At 40.6% G+C, this 21,971-nt stretch overlaps 1 protein-coding gene across 5 annotated transcripts; it reads right to left on the reverse strand.

Moving 5' to 3' along the window:
* Positions 1–69: 69 nt before the first annotated feature.
* On the reverse strand, positions 70–21,769 carry myrf (myelin regulatory factor). 5 transcript variants are annotated; one of them, XM_058075946.1, is made up of 28 exons: positions 21,274–21,769; positions 16,108–16,151; positions 11,406–11,496; positions 10,993–11,262; positions 10,699–10,760; positions 9,564–9,786; positions 9,386–9,486; positions 9,119–9,233; positions 7,923–8,119; positions 7,755–7,839; positions 7,516–7,626; positions 7,335–7,440; positions 6,708–6,908; positions 6,465–6,573; positions 6,228–6,337; positions 5,349–5,509; positions 5,186–5,258; positions 5,001–5,083; positions 4,759–4,827; positions 4,584–4,667; positions 4,363–4,430; positions 4,215–4,289; positions 3,910–4,134; positions 3,692–3,782; positions 3,508–3,570; positions 2,159–2,264; positions 1,985–2,059; positions 70–1,716 (listed from the first exon to the last, which is right to left on the reverse strand). In XM_058075946.1, the coding sequence occupies exons 2-28, from the start codon at positions 16,124–16,126 to the stop codon at positions 1,636–1,638; spliced, it is 3,054 nt and encodes a 1,017-aa protein (XP_057931929.1). In that variant the 5' UTR covers positions 16,127–16,151; positions 21,274–21,769; the 3' UTR covers positions 70–1,635. The 5 variants fall into 5 exon arrangements, with proteins under 5 accessions (XP_057931929.1, XP_057931927.1, XP_057931928.1 ...); XM_058075944.1 differs by lacking the exon at positions 16,108–16,151 and having other exon boundaries at positions 9,407–9,486; XM_058075945.1 differs by lacking the exon at positions 16,108–16,151 and having other exon boundaries at positions 71–1,716; positions 7,350–7,440; positions 7,755–7,831; positions 7,924–8,119.
* Positions 21,770–21,971: the final 202 nt, after the last annotated feature.

Here is a 21,971-nt window from a genome sequence, read left to right on the forward strand (position 1 = left end):
TTTCCTTTGCTGTCACCTGCTGGCCAAAATAAAGACACACATCCTTCTTGCACCACACTTATTTATTTAATGACTTAATTGTTTTTATACAGTATTACACCTCTGGAAGTGTGAGGACAAAGTGGACTCCAAATTAAATGTAGTGAAATTCAAGCATGAATGTTATGGTATTTTGACTTCATATTTTAGAAATGAACAGAATGTTTTCATACTTCATACACTTTTCATGAGTAGCTAAATGTTAATATATTATTGATACAAAAACACAAGCTATAAAAACAACAGGATAAAAACGAGCATCAGCTTAAAACACAATGCTGCTACACAACTATGTAATTACTATATGTAAGTATATTTCTATACAGTTCTACCAGAGGATGTGAAGCAGATGGACAGAGCAGAAAGGGTTTATATGTATACATACATACATATATATTTATCTATGTGTGTGTGTGCATATATTTATATATGTATATATACACACATATACAGTGTGAAAAGTGCGACGGTGGTTCAATTTATGTTAGTAGGTGCATTATAAATAAATAAGCAAGAATACTATGCAGCCTGTATGTAACAGTTATGGTAAAGCAGCTTTGAGTCTTATTATGATATTTTATATACATTTTTTTCTGATGGCTGTCTTTCCTATGTAATGAAATTGTGAAACATATGTATGGGCAACAAAAATACAACTGAGAACAAGACAAGAAATCAAAAAACTAACAGTATATTCAACAATACATCACATGCTGTATATTAAAATCATGACATGACTGCATATTATTTATTATAACATTGGAGGACAAATCTTTCAAACAGTGTTGTTATTCACAAGTCTGGAGTGTGAAATGAAACTCCCTTGCAGCTTTATGATTCATTATTTTAAAAAGTGAGTTTCAAGGTGAGGCAGCAATGAGTTGCAATGGATAATTAGGGAGCAAATGATTGGAAAAGCAACTTTCTCATTCACCTTACCAGCATAAGCAAAATACAGTGTAAGCTATTCCAGTGTTTTCTTGAAATATTGTCAGTGTTGGACATAATGCATTATATTCCCTTATGGGATTTCCAGTTATTACTTGTTTATTCATCCAGTCTGTAAATCTGTAGAAATGCACATGACTTGGCCCCCGCCACAGGAATATGTAGTATTGTATTTGTAACAGGGATGCTCTGATCGATCGGCCACAGAGCAGTATCGAGCGATTTCCATGAAAAACCCCACAATCGGCATATGCTGTGTTGCAGTAGAGGCCAAGAAAGTACCAGTGTGGACCATTGAGTACCTGCAACAATGAACTTGACTCCAGTGTATGATTGGGTTCATGTTTTGAAGTGACAGTAGATTGTATAATATGATGGGCCTATTTCTTCATGAGTAATGTCAAGTCACAAACATTATTTCACAATGGCATTCAACTCAACACAGTTTACAGTGATCAAAAAAAATGTTCAGTGACAAACAACAGTGTGGACCACAGCAAAAACAGATGTCTTAAAGATAGCATATAGTTTGACATCACTTACTTTGAAAATAATGTATGATAAGGACACATAATGCACATTAAAGTGCACATCACCCCGAAAGGAGAGGATGTGGCTTGCTGTAAAGGCACAGGGGAGGCACTCTTCTCACATGCAGCTGCTTGCAATGACAAAGTGGTAGTCTGAGAAGGAGGATGTTTCTTTCTCAGTGGTGCAACTCATTTCATTCTGTCGGTGGGGTACAAAAATACAAATGAATACAAAAAAAAACATATTTTTCAAACCATTCTTCCATTTTCTTATCCTCACTAAGGTCGCATGGGTATGCTGCAGCCTAATCCAACTGACTCCGGGTGAGAGGCAGGGTACACCATGGACTGGTCGCCAGCCAATCACAGGGCACATATACAGTCAGCTGGGATAGGCTCTGGCAACCCCCTGTGACTCTAGTGAGGATAAGTGGCATAGAAAATGAATGGAAGTTAAGAGTACTTACAGAGGAGGAAACCCGAAAGTGATAGGTGATGTCCTGGAAGGACAGCAGAGGCAAGGACCACAGGTGATCAGTCCCCTTTAAGAAGAAAGCCAACAGTCAGTGAAAAAGCAAAATAATATGCAGATCACAATTGTAATTGCAGAAAACAAATTTTGTTTTGATTTTACAGTGTACCTTTGTTGACGTTCTTTGTTCACCATACAGTTCCGTTTCAGTATGATTTGGACATAGACGTCCTTTGGTGGTTGTACATTGTTGAACCCACACACTGTCTGTGGACCTGAAATTATGAAATTATGAAAATGATTTTATCAAGTTTGTTACCAATGGTATTTTTGTTTGTGGATAATTCTTCGTTAAAAGTCAAAAGTGCTCACAATTCCTATTGAACTAACGCCTTCTCCATCAGTGCCTCGTTTACATGATATACAGTTTCTTTGTCAGGGTTACTACAAAGACGTCCTTTCAGTTAGTGGCAGCTGACGACTGACTCAGTATTAGCCACCTATCTTCTCTTGTTTCATACTGCATCAAATAAAATGTTGTACGAGTTTGTAAATGAAGAAAAAGAAGGACGAGAATGTGGACGAGACCCAGGAACCAGGTATAACATGAGATATACTGGTCATGTTGAGTGATATGAGGAAGGAGAACTCTTTAAATAGCATGGAATCCCCCCTAAATAAATGACTTGTCCCCAGAAAGCAACATTTTAGAAGTGTGGAAAAAGACAGCTCCGCTCATCGCTTATCTCTGTGGCTGTGCTGAATGTCCGCCAGATCGCCCCTCCCCCTCCCTGAGAGGCATTCATTGATTGATTAAAATCAATGTCTGCTGCGCCACAGACTGCGCTGCTCATGCTAGCCACACGCTACGCCACGCTTGGTCTACGAAATTAGAGGCCAATGACTTGATTGTTATACTGTTATACTATACTACTTTATTCTCATAAAATTGCTTGTCTTTTGCCATTTTGTTGGTTGTGTTTGTTACTTTTCTTGTTTTATTGTGCTGGATTTTTAATATACGCAGAGGGTCGCAAGCCACGGAAGCAAGTCATCCCTGGTCTACATTTTGCCCCCCTGTGCTAAAAGGAAAAGTGGATGCTTGAAAAAGCAAAATGATAAAAATGATCACATTATATCACAAATCATGTGCAGAAGTGATGATTGCCTGTCCACGCACATGAACAATGTGATTGTGACCAGGCTCCACATACGGTAGGTAACATGCAGGTCTTACGACATGATGAATTGTGCAAATGTAACAAAGTAATGTTCATTAATGTAACTCGTTAAATATGCTGGAAACCATACCCACTATACCATACCATGCATACTGTATTCATCACTATATTGCTTTATGTCTACAAAAAACACAGCACATATATGCAGATAATGCTAATTAACAAGCTAGCGGCCAACCAATTTAAGGTGATATTTTTATAATAAAGGTCATTTCTATCAGACAACAGATACTTATACAGTGGCTTTGTATATTGTAGGATTTGTTGATATACTCACATCATGTGCAAAGTAAGTTGCGAGAGCGAAGAATTTGTGTTTCCCTGCAGAGATATTGTGTAGCTAGAGTCGACACAGGGAAAAAAAAGCAGCATCACTACACAAGATCTCCATTGGAACTCTCAAAACACAGAAATAACTCATGGTTATAATAATAACACTAAAATGATTTGTATGTCTGCACCTGCAGCTCTTGGAGGGTTTGCAATGTTGTGTTGTGATTTCTTGGTCTGTCTCCACAATATGAAGACGAGTCAGAGATGGAGTTGATCTTCCTGTTGTGAAAGGTGAGAAAAGCTGCGATGAGAGTGTCCGCACTCCCAGCATTGTGATGTATAGCTTTGTTTATGACTTTGTTTGCTTGCTGGGCTTGTGTCTACCGTGATATGCATGTCCATTTACCTTTTAAATATATACTTCGCTGTCTGCGTGGTGTTGGCTGCTGACCACCAGGGAGACGATTGGGTGTTTCCGCCCCATCCAGATCTGTCGATGGAGGCCTTTTGGATTTGGCAAAGTACAGTGGAGCTGACGTGTGACTGAGGCGGTTTCTGTTGCGTCCATCCTTGTCCATTATTCTGGACTTGGCCTTCTTATTAATGGTCCCTGGTGTGGGAACCAGGTTATCTGAGGAAATTATGTTAGCAATCTCATTGTTGTGTCTAGTGTGTGTTTATGGGAAAATATTTGTTATATGGCTTGCTTACCTGCTGTAGATTGGTTGGTATTTAATGTCACAATTGTAGATGATTGGTTATTCAAGGTTGGGGTTGAGCAGCAAGCTGTCAATGACACCATTTAAATTACAGTGTTGAGTATTTTCAAAACAAATATTTATTTTCAAATATTGTTTACCTGGTGCAGGAGTTGTGGGCAATGGAGCAAATGGACTCTTGTGTGAGGATCCCAATGCAGCTCTGGACCTGCACCATTCACATTAAATGAGACAACACTTTAAACCAAACTTGGGTTCATCATAACAACAGTTTGAAGAACCACGTGGCAATCAAAGATGTGATTAAAAAGATAGCTCAGAAAGTCAGAGAAATAGCAGGAAAGAGAGGCATGTGTCCTACCAAGAACATGCAGATGGACAGAAAGTAACAGTGGCAGTGATGAAGGGCATCCAAGAGATGTAGAGACCACACGGGTGAACAAAGCTACAGCACAGTTCATGCAGTAAGGAGAAAAACGATTAAAAAGAGAAGAGAATTTGCACCGGAAAGTTTGTTTCTCAAACGCAGGACATACCCATCTTTCTCTATGACATCTCCTCGATGGTGAAGCGTCAGTACATAAAGAATGGACATGGAAATGACACTGTGGAAGGTGGAAAAAAGTCATGAAAATGTAAAAAATCAATATTAATTAGGGATTTTATTGGCCAATTTCGATCCGTCAGGACTGAAATCGGCCAATACACATCACATATCACATCATGTCATGTCACATTTGGATATAAACTGCATATAATCCACATGACATTGTCTAACCTGAAAGTCATGACAATGACGAGGGCCAGAATGGTCCCCTGCATGAACCTCTGACTGATACAGCCTTGGTCTGAAAGTGAGCTCTGTGACAGGACACATACAGAAAAATAAACATGCTGCTGTTCGCCCTCATGTACTATATTGTTTGCATGGCACACAATAAATGAGTTCACATCACAGCATACCTTGCCCCCAGGTTTGACTGTCTTCTTCTTCAGTGGTCCACTTCCTGTCCTGCTAAAATAACTTCCTGACTGGCTGCAGAGATAAAGACACACGGCTGATAAAATGTTGTATTCTTAAACACATCATAATAAAAACTCCTCCATGCAACTATTCTGCCCTTACCTGACAGTGCCTCCACTCACTGTGCTCTTCATGCTGTCAAGGCGACGCAGCTTGGCCAGTTTGCGGCTCCAGCGCTCCAGTTCGTCAATTCGAGTCTCCAGGTTGTCGGTCAGCTTGCACAGTTCTTTTACTGCTCCCACATTCTCCATGAAGATACGCTCCTTCAGTGAGCATGCAGAATATTATTAGGATTTTATAATTGTTTACAATCATCAGCATTTATGGGTGTTTTTCTACACTGTGTCTTGTCCCTCAGCAGTTGGTGGTTCATGTTTTTTTTTTGAAATATTGTTTTCAATAACAGTGAAACAACAACTTGTTGACTGCAATAATCACAGTTATCTTAAAATTAAGATCATAATTTTTCCTCTTCTTCTTTCTCTTTCGGCATTTTCCTTTCAGGATCGTCCTCCTTCACTACATCCATAAACCTCCTCTTTGGCCTTCGTCTCCACCTCCTACCTGGCAGCTCTAAACACAGCATCCTTCTACCAATATATTCACTATCACCCCTCTGGTCATGTCGCAACCATCTCAGTCTGGCCTCTCTGACTTTATCTCCAAGGCCTCTAATATGTAATGTCCCTCTGATGTACTCGTTCCTGATCCTATCCATCCAGGTCACTCCCAATGAGAACCTAAGCATCCGCATGTCTGCTACCTCCAGTTCTGCTTCCTGTCTTTTACTTCTCCTCTGTTCTTTGAGACACTTTTTCCAGAGAGTCGCTGTTTAGTGCCACATGCTGGTCTTCATATACAAATCTCTAGATCCCAAATATAAGGCAATACATCTTTTTCAGACTTTATTCAAGGACAATAACAACATCTTATATCAGTATGGTAATAATATGAAAAACAAAAATCATTTGTGTTGGTTACCTTGTTAACGACCAAAAGGTTAGGAATGGTTTCACCGTTGGCGCACACCACATCTCCCCCCTCCTTGACTGCTTCAGGTAAGATTTGCTGGACCTCCTGAGCGATCACTCCTGGAGAACAGTGTGACATAAAGTTATGTACGCATCTCCAATGTGGATGAACACAAAAGAGAAATTAGGACAGTAAAAGTGATATCAAGAAAGTGGCAAGATGAGATGAGTGACACATGTCTGTTACCAGTCTCTGCGGTGTTCTCTATGCCGACGGTGGCAGCAAACTCAGGCTTATATTGATAATGGACCAGCCTCATCTGAGAAATCCGTTTCAAATTGTCTGTGGTGTCCACCTACATGCACCACACAAATGAATGACACACAAGCAGATGCCAATATGACCAAAACAGATGAAGATGACTAAATCAAGAATGATGAAGAGTGGCTATCGTTTGAATGACATGATGGCAAACACACACATCCTAACCTCTTGCACATTCTCTTTGGCTCGGATGTCAGACGGATGCACCAGGGAGCCCATGACTTTGACGTTGCCATGGACAACGAGGGCCTCGTCGGGCCGGTCTGTGTTGACGCCAACTCTCCCGTGATGGTACACTGAATCGGGTAATTGGCCTCTCTGCCACAGCACCTCGTTGTCACTTTCAAACTGGCCTGGGTTGGATGCCTGTGACCGCCAGACATGGAAGAAGTGCAAAGACGCTGTTGCAGCTTTTAAAATCAAAGTCAAAATATGCACACAAGTATTGGCACACGGCTAATAATCAACAGGTTAACCAATCAGGGCCTTCCTCTGAATCTTCCCAAGACAATCCTATGCTTCAATCTTTGTGGGGATAGTTTGGGGAAGAACCCTTTCTGTTCATGAAGAAGAACCTCAATCACATCATCTAGGATGATCTCATGTTTTCTTATTGGTGACCCCAATACTTGTGTCCATATACACAAATCATATATAACTATATAATTAATTGAAATTTGGTATTAAATGTTGTTTATTTATTTGTCTAAGAGAGAAACCGTCAAAGACAGAAAGACAGGAGAAAGGTGTAACATTCGCAACTGATAAGATTGCTGTAGGAGGCAGACAGACATGGCTGGACGTTACCCTGACGATGATCCTCTCAGACACATGAGCAGCCACAGTGTAGCTCTGACTGTGGGACTGAGCGTGCAGCGCCACCACCAGCATGAAATACCTGCCAGGACAAAATCAGAAGCTTCAATTAGCATGAATGCAGAACTAAATTGCCATGTGTGTGCACGTGTTTCACCTCTGGTCAGGGTTGGGTTTGCCCTTCTTTCTCATGTTGTTTGCTGTGGTTTCACTAAAGTGGAGTCGCCCCACTGTGACCTTTGTGACCTGCTCTGGGGGCAACGTGACCCTGGAGGGAGAGGAAATTCATGAAGACATCATATTGGGACACATTATTTATTATCTCTGTCAATGTTATGCGTTGAATTTAATGACTTGATAATTGATCATTGTTAATGCAAAAAGTTCCACACTCACAAAACTGGCTTGAAAGGTCTCTTGCTGCGATCCGACTGCGACTGCTCCACACTGATGGACTGGTTCATGGCCTCCACCTTGCAATCCAAAACGACCACAACAACACACTAAATAAACATACTGTGGGGGCCCCCGTGACAGGACATCATCAATCCCTACGGTCCCTCACTTTTACTCCGTTGAGTTTGAGATAGAAGCAGTCGATGGGCTGCAGGCCTTCACTTGTCTTGACATACTTGGGATCCCCCAGCATGCCTACGTATACTGTCACCTGGAAGTGGTTCTTCTTCTGGCATACAAATGCATCATCAGCCAAGGAGAAGTTGAAGCCTTTGTCAGCATCGACCCGGTAGGTTGGCATGGGACTAAAGACAAGAGAAGGTGGCATTTAATGGAGACATATTGTATTATCGACAGTGTTGTGCATGAACAAGTTCAAAAGACCTCGTTTGTTGAACACATTCATTTTTCGAACAATGTTGAACTGAACGTCTTTGTAAATAAACAGCATGTTATTGTCACTGCGCACATTTTACTAGTTTCAATTGACTTCCTGATTCTGACTCAAACGACTAACTTAATTTACTCCACACTTACATGACCATTAAGAATGTTAAAGTGTTCATTCAATTAAAAATCATTTAATTCATTCATTCATTCATTTTCTACCGCTTATCCTCACGAGGGTCGCGGGGGGTGCTGGAGCCTATCCCGGCTGTCTCTGGGCAAACGGCGGGTACACCCTGGACTAGTCACCAGCCAATCACAGGGCACATATAGACAAACAACCATTCACACTCACATTCATACCTATGGACAATCTGGAGTCGCCAATTAACTTAGCATGTTTTTGGAATGTGGGAGGAAACATGCAAACTCCACACAGAGATGGCCGAGGGTGGAATTGAACTCGGGTCTCCTAGCTGTGAGACCTGCGCACTAACCACTCGGTTATTTTATTATTTAAAAATAATGAGATCCCACTGTATTGTCAATCCTTAAACTACGTCCGACATCTTTTCCCTTGTGTTGACGTTTCCTATTGAAAGGTCTGGTGAAGTCATCTTTACTCATTACTCTATGTTTCCAACATTGACTACGTACATGCGCATTCTTTTCTCCCTTCACCCTCCTCCTCCTCACCTAGATTTTCTTAGCCGAAACCCTGGACTTGATCACTCCCCCTCACAGCTCACCTCTGAGGAATTTATATTGTAAACCTCTGCAACCTTTCCACATCAATTCTGTGGTTGAATTAACTTCCCAAACAATTATTACTCCTTTCATTTTTAGCTCTTGGGGAACTGCCTTTAGTTTTTACAGTGGGCCTTAAAAAAAGATTTGCCAAAACACGTTCCACCCACAGCTCTTTGCAGTTTGCGTCATAAAGTGGCGTCCACTTGTTCTGCTGGTGAGGTTGCCACTTGATGCACTGATAGTTGGGGTCCAAGTAGCCATTGTCTGCATCCTGCATCAAGCCTGTAATAAACCAATAAAATAAGGATTTAAGCACAGATGCTAAAACCAGTGGACTGCTCAAACTACACTGTTTTGTCTTTGTGCAGAGTTAAAAATGAAGAATGGGCGAGTTAATGGGTAGAGGTGAGGAAGACAGAAGGATGCCTGCCTACCTGGTTCTTGTTTGATGATACCTGTGAGGATTTGGGAATTGAGGGTGCTGTTTGGTGAGTCGGAGTGCTTCCTCTTTTTGGCTTGGTGAACAGGAATCCCGCTGTTGAAGCAAATAGAAACATAAATGACATCCAATCATACAGCGAGGGAACAAAACGTCTTTTCATCGTCACTCACTCCTGCCCCTGCGGATGCTGCAGGAGCTGGTGGAGCATCTGTGTCTGCTGCAGGTCTCCACCTGCACTTGTGGCTGGACCGATGGGATACTGGGATATTATTGGCTCAGGCTTCAGGTACATGTCCCGGTGCATGCTGGGATAGTGGCCATGTGGTGGAAGGGGTGGCGTTGGTGTCATGTGACACATGTTTTCCGGTGTCATGGTCCTTATCATGTTGGGATCTAAAAGACAATGTTTAATGAATGAATTCAAATAAGTGATTTATTGATTAGGAAGCACAGTGACACAGTAACTCAGACTGTCATTCTGACGTGAACATTATATGAATTTAATCTCAACAGTCGATTATCCCCATTTTGTAGTTTGTTTCTTGGCCACAGTGTCAGTTATCCATGGCATGTCCGACATGATAAAGTGAAAAAAAGCTTCTCCTCTCATTCCGTGTGGACATGGTAAGCTTTTGGCTTCTTACTTTGTCCTTCTTTCCCACTCTGCTATGAGCAAGACGTGTAATGGTGTATTCCCAGAAATAGTGGCACACTGACTTTTGGTATTGATGTTATGATATATTGTTGTTTCTAATCACTTTGAAACAATAAAATCTTCACTCTGTGAGGAAACACTTAAAATAAAGCTTTGAAAGTTTATGCTTCTTCTGGCTTAATCAATGACAGAGCCTGTGTCTAGTGTCTTGAATATCGATTTAGTTGCACTAAATTTTTGTCTTTGTCTTTAAGCTCTGCTGAATACAGTAAAGTGATGAGTAACACATTTATTGATTTTAGTGTGAACCTCAGGGTTTTCCTGTGTGAAAAACATCGGCATTTCCGAGTATTATATGCATTCTTGCCATGCCTTCTTACAATCATATAATCAATTAGGAGATAAACAATGCTACTTTTATAGATTATAAATTCTGAATATATTCTGCTGTAAATATTGGGTTGTATCCCATATAACTCATTAATATTTATATCAGTACAGTGTCAGTGCACTTTGCTTTACATTATGTACAAAACTTTCATTAGTCCTTTTCCTGGCAAAGCAAGCATGAATAGACACATTGTTTGTGTTTTCTGTCTTACTAGTTTCTGTTTTGTAACTGGCCATTAAAGATGATTGTGTTGACTCACCATTCACCTGCTGAGGAGAGTACGGCTCTGAGCTTGAGTCTGGGGGAGACTCAGGTAGCGTTCTAAAGAAAGAAAAAGAACAGACACACTGTACTCTAGACCGGCAAGCTTTTCCGTTTTTTTGTATAAGATTGTGGGTTCCTTTTGGTAGACTGATCTGTATATCTGTTATTTGTATAAAATAAGCTTATGCATGAATTGCTACAGTACTAAGGCAAAGTCCTGCATCATTACCCTTGACTTTTGACTTAACAAGTGTCTGCTTTTGACTCCACTCATCTCCAGTGTGCTCACCCAGGGACGTAATGGCCTCTGTGCTCAGGCTTGACGTGAGCCTGTTGCTGGTGGTGCTGCTGCTGACCCAGGCAGGGGTAGCTATGTCGGAGGCTCAGGGATGGACCTGGAGGGTACGCGTTTGGACAATTAGGGGGTCCAGGCGGAGGGGCTCCCTGGCGAAGGGGAATAGGAGGGCTCACTCCACACACCAACCCCCCTGAGGAAGACACTCCTGCTTGGGGAGATGAGTAATTTGGTCCTGGGGTGCTGTGGACCTCTGAGAAGCAGCTGGGAGACGGAAGAGAAGAAAAAACAAGGGGGGTTGGGGATTAGCCTTATCAGAAAAAACAAATTCCTTTGTAACAACATGATCTGCATCGGCAGCGTGTGTTGTTTTGACGTTGCAGGGTTGGTGTGTAGTCTCTACTGACATGTCAGTGCTATCGTCCTCCTTGCTGATGTACTCTTCCAGGATACTGGTGTCGATGTTGGCTGGCTCCAGAGAACTGGTAATATCATGACCTGGGATAAAGGGGGAGGGGGTCAGACAGGGAAGACAGAGAGCATCTGGCAATTAATAACAGGAATGTTTCAGCAAGTCCATACACACTCCAGTTTCCACATAATCTCACTGTATATAATAAGGAACCCTGTTTATTTTCCTGCAAATCACAAATTAATTGATTACGTTGCATGTTCCATGTTTTTCAAAATGGATAATTGTGTGTCTGTAAAAGAAAAGCGATGATTTGCTTACTGGGAAAGAAAAAGTTAAAGATTACATGCATGACCAACTGTCTAACTATGTTAGTAGTAACGTTTACCAACGGTTACACTGCTACTACTACTTGACTGCATTCGCATTTCCTTAAATATCTTATACCGTAAAAAACATACTATATCATGTCACCTAATAATTCCATGCTCCCCCTGAGTTCAGGTTCTTTTTTTTCACCCTTTGTGAGCCAAAGCCTCCCAAATCCTGAACACATGACCTCACTAAATCTTTAAAACAAGCTTATTCCTATATTTACATCAACTGCACACAGAAACATTCAGGTATAGGCTAAATATGAGAGCCAGAGTGAGGATTTATGATGCTATTTTCATTCTGTGAAAAAGCATTTGGGAGTTTAGCTTGACTGCATGTGTGTGTGTGACCTGGTATACACTGGATGGGCAACAACCGAGATTCCATTTTCCTTTTCGTACACACACATTTTATGATAGATAAAGCATTTCCTTGGGAGGAGTTGCATGGAATTTGTGTGTTAACATCAGAAAAATGCTATTTATTCCTCATTATATCCTCCACAAATTCTGTTCTTCTTGTTTGAATTCAAGATAAAAAATACCTCTCAACAACAGAACAGTAATGTTTAAGTTAGAGTTAAGCTCAAACCAGCCGTCAAAAGCCAGACCACATGTATGTAACAAGATTAGAGACACTCTGCATTTTATTGTGCCGCATCAATCTTCACATTGCAATGTCCTCAGCAACCTTTAACATGTTTACACTGTCGTCAGTGGATGGAAGCAGATGGTAAATGTCTCTTTCTAATGCGTGCCAGTGCAGCTGGAGAAAAGCAGTATGGTTCCCCTTGAAATAAGTTCCAGATGTGCACCCCACCCACAACAGCCGTAAATCTAAAGTGGCAGGCCTGATAACGAAATGCTGAAGGGAGAGGAGAGGCTGGATGGATGGATGGAGGGTAGGGATGAGAATGGGGGCAAGGAAGTCAACATACAAGTACGACGACGTCCAAGGATGGAATGATAAGAAATGAGAAACAAAGGACAACTGCAAAGGGAGGATGAAACAGGACTTGAGTTGTCGCTATCTTTACGTTCACATTCATGCTCAAGTCCAGAGTGGAAGAACTGAGGATGTCTCCAAAAGCTACTATTTAGCTGTCATTAAACATGTCACAATGATGAGGACTGTGGCAAGTGTAATTGACAAAGGTATGTAATTAACTGCTTTGTAATTAGTCCATGCGTTTAGATATATCAAAATGAATTCACTGCAAATCCATAGTGTTGACGCTGAACACTTTCTGCAATGACACAAATAAACTAACAGTACTCTGAAACAAACTTGCGTGTTGTGTTTTGTAACAACCATACATTATGCAACTACTGCAAATCTACTTATCTGAAGAAAAAAACTGAAGAAAAAAAACTACAGTCTCATACAGCAATGGCTTATAATAGGGAGAATAGTGTTTCTGTAATTGCCGTGGCAACCCGATCTAGCCAGGATGCTTTGGGTGAAAGGCAGAGTGGGCATCACTCAATCACAAGGCACATAAACAGTAGACACTGACATTCACACCTATGGACAATCTTCAAAAAGGGGGTTCAACCTGGCTATGAGACAGATGTGCTAACCACATACGCCACCATGCTGCGGACACACAACCAAGACCACAGAACAGTCCTTCCACATTGTTCGATTCTGCCTAATTCTTCACCAACTAATATTTATTAACAGTAAGACTTGATGGACAACATGATTTCATGAGCGTCTAACTCCAATCCCCCAATGAGTAAAGTTGAAAAGATGCAATGTATGCGTGAGTTTGCCACTGCTCTGTGTTTATTCTCAGTCCAGCTGTGTCCAGCAAGAAACAGTGAAATTATTGTCAGACTCACTTCGATACAGACTGGTCTTTTCATTGAATGGAGGGGGTGGGTGTGGATGTATATGTGGATGACTGTGTGTGTGTGTGTGTGTGTGTGTGTGTGTTATGACAGTTTTTCAAAGCCTGGCTGTCAGCAGAGCATTAATCTAAATTACACACAAACATTTAGAGTGTGTGTGTATATAAGATCATAGACACACATTCCTATTTTCCTTCCTCTTTTTGTACAATATGTGGTGGAACCTCAGCAGTCAAACACCCCCGAGGCAATACATTCACAATTCTGTGAATACTACTGTGAATGTTTGAATGGATGGATGGATGACTTCATAGGAGACTTCAGCATACCTCGCGAGACCTTCACTTCAATGCGAGATCAGCCATCATCGTAGAATGAATATACTCAATGAGGAGACAAGGGGTGTCCAAAGTGGGGCATTTTTGTCAAGTGGGGCATTTTGTATTATGTAAGATGATAGAACAGATGGAATTTGAGTCAAGGTCTAGCCGCTACAACCATGCTTCCATTTGTTGTGGAGCCACCTCCATCTCCCTCAAAAGCAGCAAGCAGTGGTACCTGGCTTGGGTCATTCTTGCTAGCTGTTGGAGAAGGCCTTTCTCTAAGCCACGTCAACATAATCCACACTGTTTCCCTGTTGTAATTCCAGTAATCAATCATACACTATATGAACTTGTGTCCACTTTGTTGCAAGTTTTGAGGCCAGATTTCAAAAAAGTTGCAGCCCTAGTCCACACACAGGGTGCCAACATGCAACTTGCAATGACGATACGGTACCAGTCCTATTTCGTTTTCATACACACACATGTCATTTAAGCTTTAAAATCAGCAAACAAAAACAATCACTTAGCTAGTTTCAAGTGTTTGTCAAATACACAGAATTAAAGATACAGGAGCCCAATTAGGTCCTTCAAAATACAAACTAAACCTAAATAGTCTACTTAATTATTGGAGACCTTGATAACTATTAATGACATTTCCAGGATAAAGTGTAAACAAAGTAAACAATGGCGTCAAAAAGGGTTTCCCCACTTCCTGATTTTTTTTTTTGCACGTTTGTCACACTTAAATGATTCAGATAATCAAATAAATGAAATTATTAGTCAACGATAACACAACTGAACACAAAATGCAACTTTTTATTCAGAAGTGGGAGAAAAAAAAATAAAACCTACAGGTCCCTGAGTGAAAACCCCAGGCCTAATAACTGGTTGGGCCACCCTTAGCAGCAAGAATTGCAACCAAGCGTTAAAACTTGCAAGGAGTTTCTTTTGGCCCACTCATCTTTTCAGAATTGTTGTAATTCAGCCACATTGGTTTTCCAGCATTAACCTCCTTTTTAAGGTCATGCCACAGCATCTCAAAAGGATTCAGGTCAGGAGTTTGACTAGGCCACTTCAAAGTCTTCATTTTGTTTTTCATCCGCCATTCAGAGGTGGACTTGCTGGTGTGTTTGGGATCATTGTCCTGCTGTAGAACCCAAGTTGTTTGTCACAAACAGATGGCCGGACATTCTCCTACAGGATAGTTTGGTATACAGCAGAGTCTGCAGTTCCATTTATCACAGCAAGTCTTCCAGGTCCCAAAGCAGCAAAACAGCCGCAGACCATCACACTACCACCACCATATTTTACCGTTGGCACGATGATCTTTTTTTTAATGTGGCATTACTTTTACACCAAATGTAATGGGACACACACCTTCCAAAAAGTGAAATGTTTGTCTCTTCCTGGGGTATTTGGCGATCAAGATGTTTCTCGCAAAATTGCCTTAATGTTCTTTTTGTTTTTCAGAAGTTGTTTTCGTCACGGGATTCTCCCATGCAGGCAATTTGTCTTTCTTATAATGGAGTCATGAACACTGACCTTAATTGAAGCTTAAGCTTCTTCGGGTGTTGCTGTGGGGTCTTTTGTGACCTGTTGTTTGGATTTTTTTTCTCATTTAATAATAAAATGTTTCATTTAAAAAAATTGTGTTCAGTTGGGTTGTCACTGACTAATATTTACATTTGTTTGATTATCTGAAACATTTAAGTGTGACAAATAAGCCAAAAAAATAAATAAATCAGGAAACCTGTATCTAAGCGAATACAAGTGTCGAGTATAGATGGAGATACAACCCAAAGCCATTGAACATGTGCGGGTACAATATGTATTTTTTTCGGAGAATGTACTTTCTTTGAAGACAAATTAAGAATCCGTTTCTGTATTTGTTTTAGGATATTAAAAGGCTCCTAATCACCAGAATTAGTTGCCATAACCAACACATTTGAACAGACATAAAATCTGCATTTTCTGTAAATATGCAGAATATAAAAATATTTCTAATCTACATTACTAAGCGTTAGACAAGTCTGCTATATCTCCTGATAATTCTATGTTTCCTACACAAACACACAGACAATCAAGAGGAGAAAGCCTCTCTTTGTGCAGCGAGCACTCAATCACACAAGGCAAGCAAACAGAGTACCTGGGCGTAGCCAAAGCATGTTGATGTCCTTGAGATGCAAACACCTGAAAAAGAAGATGAGAAGAACAAATCCACTCTGTTTTCACATGATTCACTAATGAAGCAAGAAGACTTTCTCCAGCAGACTCCAGAGCCACTCAAAGACCAAAGTGTGTATGTGCGATGCTACGTGTGCACGCCTTGTGCAAAACATTGTGTGTATGTGTGTGCGTGTGAATTGCTTTGGGGGGGTGTTATAATGAGGATTATTCCCCCGGTCATGAGAAAGGGCTGTACCAGGCTACCACACACAGCCCTTGTCGCTCACAAGCACTGGTCGCACTGGTGGACCTGGCTCAGGAGATTAGTGACAAGGCTGGGGCCGAGACACGCAGCTAGCTTTGAAAAAATATTTGAAATACTGCAAATAAGAGAGTGAGTGCAAGACAGACACAAAAAAAAACAAGGGAAACCAAACATTTTAAAAAGAGAAACAAGGCTTGGTCGAATTAGGATGTACTTTTGAAAATGTAGTTTTTTCATTAATTCTTGGTTTGGGAAGAGATTAAGCAAAAACTATAAAAAAAAATATTTCCATACAACTTAGAATGCCACGTACATATGAGGTTTCTAATAAAGGATTGAATAAAAAAAGTTGCACTCCACTTGCATTGGGGTCCATGTGGGGCAGTGACAAACAACACTCAGCAGATAGAGCTGGAGAAGAATAGTGTATTCGTAAGGATGGATTATGCTTCTGCGTAGTTATTCTGCCGTCTCCTCCAAAGGCGATCTTTTTGATTCATCGGGTTTGAGCGTGTAGTGAGCAAATTTCTGCCGAAATGCTAGGAGTTTTCTTTTGTTTTGGTGGCTTTAAAAACAGCTTTTTGGAGGAGGAAGCCAGTGTGTGCTGGCACCTTGGTGCAGGAGCATACACAAGGTTTTATGTGCCATAAATCTTTAACATGTCAGGTAAACATGTTCAGAATAGTTTTTTTCTGTGTTCTACCGACTGTTATTTTACAACTATACTATTATTTTACGACTACACTAGCATGAAGTTCAAATGTGACTGCAATGTTAGAACTGCAGCTCACCTAGCTATCTAGCGTTGCTAACATTTGTGTCCCGCTCCTTAATGTTACGTTGTTGTATGTGATATATGGCATCTATTACTTTGTACAACGGGCTGCACGGCGGGCGAGTGGTTAGCGCGCAGGCCTGGCCTCACAGCTAGGAGACTGGTGTTCAATTCCAGCCTCGGCCATCTCTGTGTGGAGTTTGCATGTTTCCCTGTGCATGCGTGGGTTTCCTCCCACATTCCAAAAACATGCTAGGTTAATTGGCGACTCCAAATTGTCCATAGGTATGAATGTGAGTGTGAATGGTTGTTTGTCTATATGTGCCCTGTGATTGGTCGGCGACCAGTCCAGGGTGTACCCCGCCTCTCGCCCAAAGACAGCTGGGATAGGCTCCAGCACCCCCGCGACCCTTGTGAGGATAAGCGGTAGAAAATGAATGAATGAATACCTTGTACAACTGTAAAGGTAGATTGTACGGTATACTTACCCAACATAGTAGACATAATAAGAACAAATGTATTTAAGACTATATAAGATTCATGCTTGTGTTTTGCTAGGGGAACTGAGTGAGGGCGGACAGGAAGTGACGTTAAGTGTGACGTGACTCTATATGTAAAAAGGGTACATAAAGTGCACAGTAGAGCTTCTTGGAGCAACATGCTCCAAACCAGACACAGCTCATTAGCATTAAAGCTACAGTCTAAATTCCAGCATCAAGGTTAGACTTTGGCATTGCGTGCATTCATATTCAAATAGTATAGTTTGATTCAAGTAGTCAAAAAATCATTGTATACATGCCCATAGAGGCAATCGGGTCAGCTAGGCCTGCCAACAAGGTGTCCCTTATTTGGTTTTCAGGGATTTGGCAACCCTATACACACACACCACACACACATGGATACATACTACGTATATACTCACTGGCTGAGGATGACTCCACTGGCCCTCATGACAAAGGTGAACAATGAAAAGTGAGCCCCGCAAGCCTGGGTGCTCTCAAACAATACATTCCTCTTAAAGCAAATCACCACTGAACCAGTAAATCACAGACCACTGGCAAGCATTTGGCTTTTAATCAACCTTTCCAACCATGATTCACAATCGTCTTGGGAGTACAGCGGCACTTAATAGGAATTTTGATACAGAGACATAAGTAATGAGCTGTAATATTTTTTTTCTCTGGAATAAAGACCAAGACAATGATATACACACCGCTATAGATGTCAGTGCTCATCAGTTGGCCTGATGTGAAACACTTTATCTGTATAACATAAAAGTTGTCATTATTCATGGTGAGATTTTTTTTTTTGAATGCCAACTGCAAACCTTTCATTCAACTATTGGCACATCCGTGCTTCTGGGTGGAGAAATGAACAGATTGAGGAGAAAGTGAAGGATATGAACATCACTGATTACTGACCATGAAGTGCATTTCTGTGTAACAACAGACAGACAATTCATACAGTAGAGAGTAGACAAGTAGACCAAGTGATGGTGTAGTTCAAAGAAGCCTTGCACCCCTGAGCAATTCTATGCTTTACTTAATTAAACCCTGGGACTTTTTTTTTTTAGACTTGTTAGACTAGTTTTACTCAGCATCTACAAAGTCTACATGGATGATCTGCATACCAGACTTGCTAATTGTACATGTGAAAATGCACATAGTATCTATGCTATTGAGTAAGTGTACATTTCTGCTTAAAAGTATGGAAGAAAATACTGTACTTTGCAGCATTTTCTTTTCAGAGTCCGTTTGTTTGCTCACTGAAACTAAAAGACATTTATTTTTTTCTTTGACATAATGAAAGATAGTTAAGCAGATTTGAAAAAGTTGTTTTGCTTTATTTGTTTCATGCTGCTGCACCTCCCAAGGAACATCTGTCTTATACTCTGAAAACCTCTGAGCAAGAAAATACAGAATGAAAAATGTTAAAATTTTTGAACCAGAGATCATGGTTATTGCGCTAAAATTACAGTGTACGACTACTAGAAACAGTCATGACTCTGTAAATGAAATCCACATGTGGATGGTCTACTTCAATCAATTGGTCAGTTTACTTAGAAGGGATTGTTCCTTGAGATGAATCAACACAGCAGCAATAAATGTCACTAACCTTAGTGTGTGTCTGTGTGAGTGTGAGCAACTGTTTATTGTCTAAGTGAGTCAGAGATGAGAAGGTCAAGTTATGGTAAAGGAAGGGGGTGTTCCAGTGGAGATTTGCTTGGCGTTCTCCCAACGGGTGAGTCTCTCAGCACTGTGAGTCTGCTCTGTCTCACCTCCTCACCCTATCTGCACACTGTTACTCTAATGGAGGCAGAGGGAACGACAGCCAACGCTGAGGAGAAACACCAGTCTCACCTCATTGTGTTTTAACAAGCACTGACGCTATGCCTGGAATGCATGCTGTGCATTAGGGTGATGTATACATATTGCAGTAATCCTATTAAAACATAGCTTACCAGTGAGATCCATCACTGAGATGGGTCAAAGTGTGCTACTGGATAAAGGCCACTAACTGAAGTATTATGCAAAACAAAAGTACAGTACAATGCTACAAAAGTGGAGCAACAGAGTCAATACAGCAAAATAATTGACAGGATTTATGCGACTACAAAATTAAATCTAAACAAAAATACAGTACGTTTTTTTTGTATATTAGGCGTTATGTCAACACAAGCATGGGAAAACCTCAGATATACGACCACAATGTGTACGACAAATACATATCTCAAACTCTATAGATTATTTAAACATGAAAAATTATGGTCTCAGGGGAAGTTGCCAACGTTACTCACCTTTTAAAAATGTTCACGTACTATATTTGGCCTTTGCCCGATGTTGATATCACTTATGTTTCTGTATAACAGCAGGTTGTGCCTTACCTGCCTTTTGGGCATGTGGATCATTTTAGGTGTTGAGTAAATGTAAACACAATGATAATAGATATGCGTCACTTGTAACTAGACAGTTAAACTAACTGGAAAATCTGAAATTTAAACATTAAATCAAGTCATAGCAATTCCAAGGTACTATGCAAATAAGGCGACATCAATATAATTAAAGTCTTATTAGAAGCTCGGACATCATTACCACAGCATTGCTTTTAGGTCCAAGAGCCTGACACGAAAAAAAAAAATTGATCTAAAAAATATCAAGAATTTGCCATTTCACCATCTTCAAAATCATGAGCAATTCTTCAAAGCCAACATCTGACACAGTGCAGCACAATGCATCAAAAACAAGCGCCTACTATTTACTTTTCATGGCCAAGCTGACATTTCAGTGCAAGCAAGCGTGGCTGACATAAAACCAAAGAGTGAGAACATATCTTTTACTCCCAAAGCAAGAATGTAAACACACTAAATTCCTGTCAAAATGACACAGAAAACTCTTGACAGTCAAGGATGGTTGTGTATATAAGTTTACATTATGTCACAAGCGTAGAGTGTGTCTTTATGTGCACTTGACTTCTTTTGGGGGACACTTGACACTGACTAAGTAGTGAGCTGTGATTGTATGTGTACCAAGGCAAAGTCAGATTTATGTGACAAAATGTGTTTTCTTGCATATTTGTTGAAAGCAAAACATCAGTGCCGTGCACCTGCTATATAATAAAAACATTTACAGCACAAAAATGCCTTTGTACACTAATTTGTGTTTTCAAACAAATTCCAGGGATCAAAAGTGCACTTCAACAACATTTTACACATAGAAAATTATAACTAAATGAGAATCCTGCACAGCGCCTGTCCCATGCAGTACCTTTGCAACACACACCATTTATCTTCTTAACTTGAATCCCAACAATTTCCAACACTCAAGCTCACCCTCCTCCATCTCGTTTCCCTCCTAAGAGTTTAACTTGATCTGTTACCCATCACTAGCACTTTTGCACTGCTGCTGCTGCACCCTTGAACCCTCCAGCATTCTTGCATTTTGGGGATTTATAATGAAAAAGTCAGCTGCATGGACACAATAAAATGTAGACATTATGAAAAATAACAAGTTCGTTTTAAAATACAAAACGTTTGCATTAGAATATGTTTTTAGTGTTTGTTTAACAGTTTTGATTTAACACAATAATTTACGAGTGAGACGGCTTACCTTCAAAAAATCTCTGTAAAGCTTCGGTTTCATCTACCACGTCCATCCTAGCGGGTCCCACATAAAAAATCCATTAAAACTTTCCCCCTGGTCCGAACGACAGCAATTCGGATAGGGGAAACTTTCACAGACGCATCACAAGTGTTTACTGGCCGAAACTAAAATTTTTAGCTAGAAATCAGGTCCTTCATGTGGTCAGGTTTTCTTAGTTCGAACGCAACCCTATGGTCAAACTCAGCTAAAGACGCGAAGGTATGCTAACATTCAAATTCGCTTCTTTTTTTAAAAAACAAAACAAAAACAAATCCACGTGCGCGGCATAAATTAATTTCATTTCAGGTCCCAAAAGCCATTTTCACCCCCAACCACATAAATATTGAATATAGTGAGGGGAAAGATGTCAAATTGTCAGCGTAAAAGCTACTTCCACGTCAGTGAAGTTTACTGCCCTCCTCTCGCCTCTCCTTCTCGGGTAGGATGTGTGGGGAGAGGTCGGAGGAGAGGAGCTGAGGAGGCAGGTGAGGGATGGGCTGCTAACAGACCCCGGACAGGGGGGAAAAAAAGAAAAGAACACTGGTTCACTGGTTCTGGTTCAATTTATATGAAATGATCATTCTGAATATTCTTGACTACCACATTTAAACTACCATTGTTTAATCATACCACTAAAACACGTTGTATTAATTGAGTTAATAAAG

The sequence above is a fragment of the Doryrhamphus excisus genome, chromosome 6 (genome assembly GCF_030265055.1).
Source record: "Doryrhamphus excisus isolate RoL2022-K1 chromosome 6, RoL_Dexc_1.0, whole genome shotgun sequence".
NCBI classification, from domain to species: Eukaryota; Metazoa; Chordata; class Actinopteri; order Syngnathiformes; family Syngnathidae; genus Doryrhamphus; species Doryrhamphus excisus.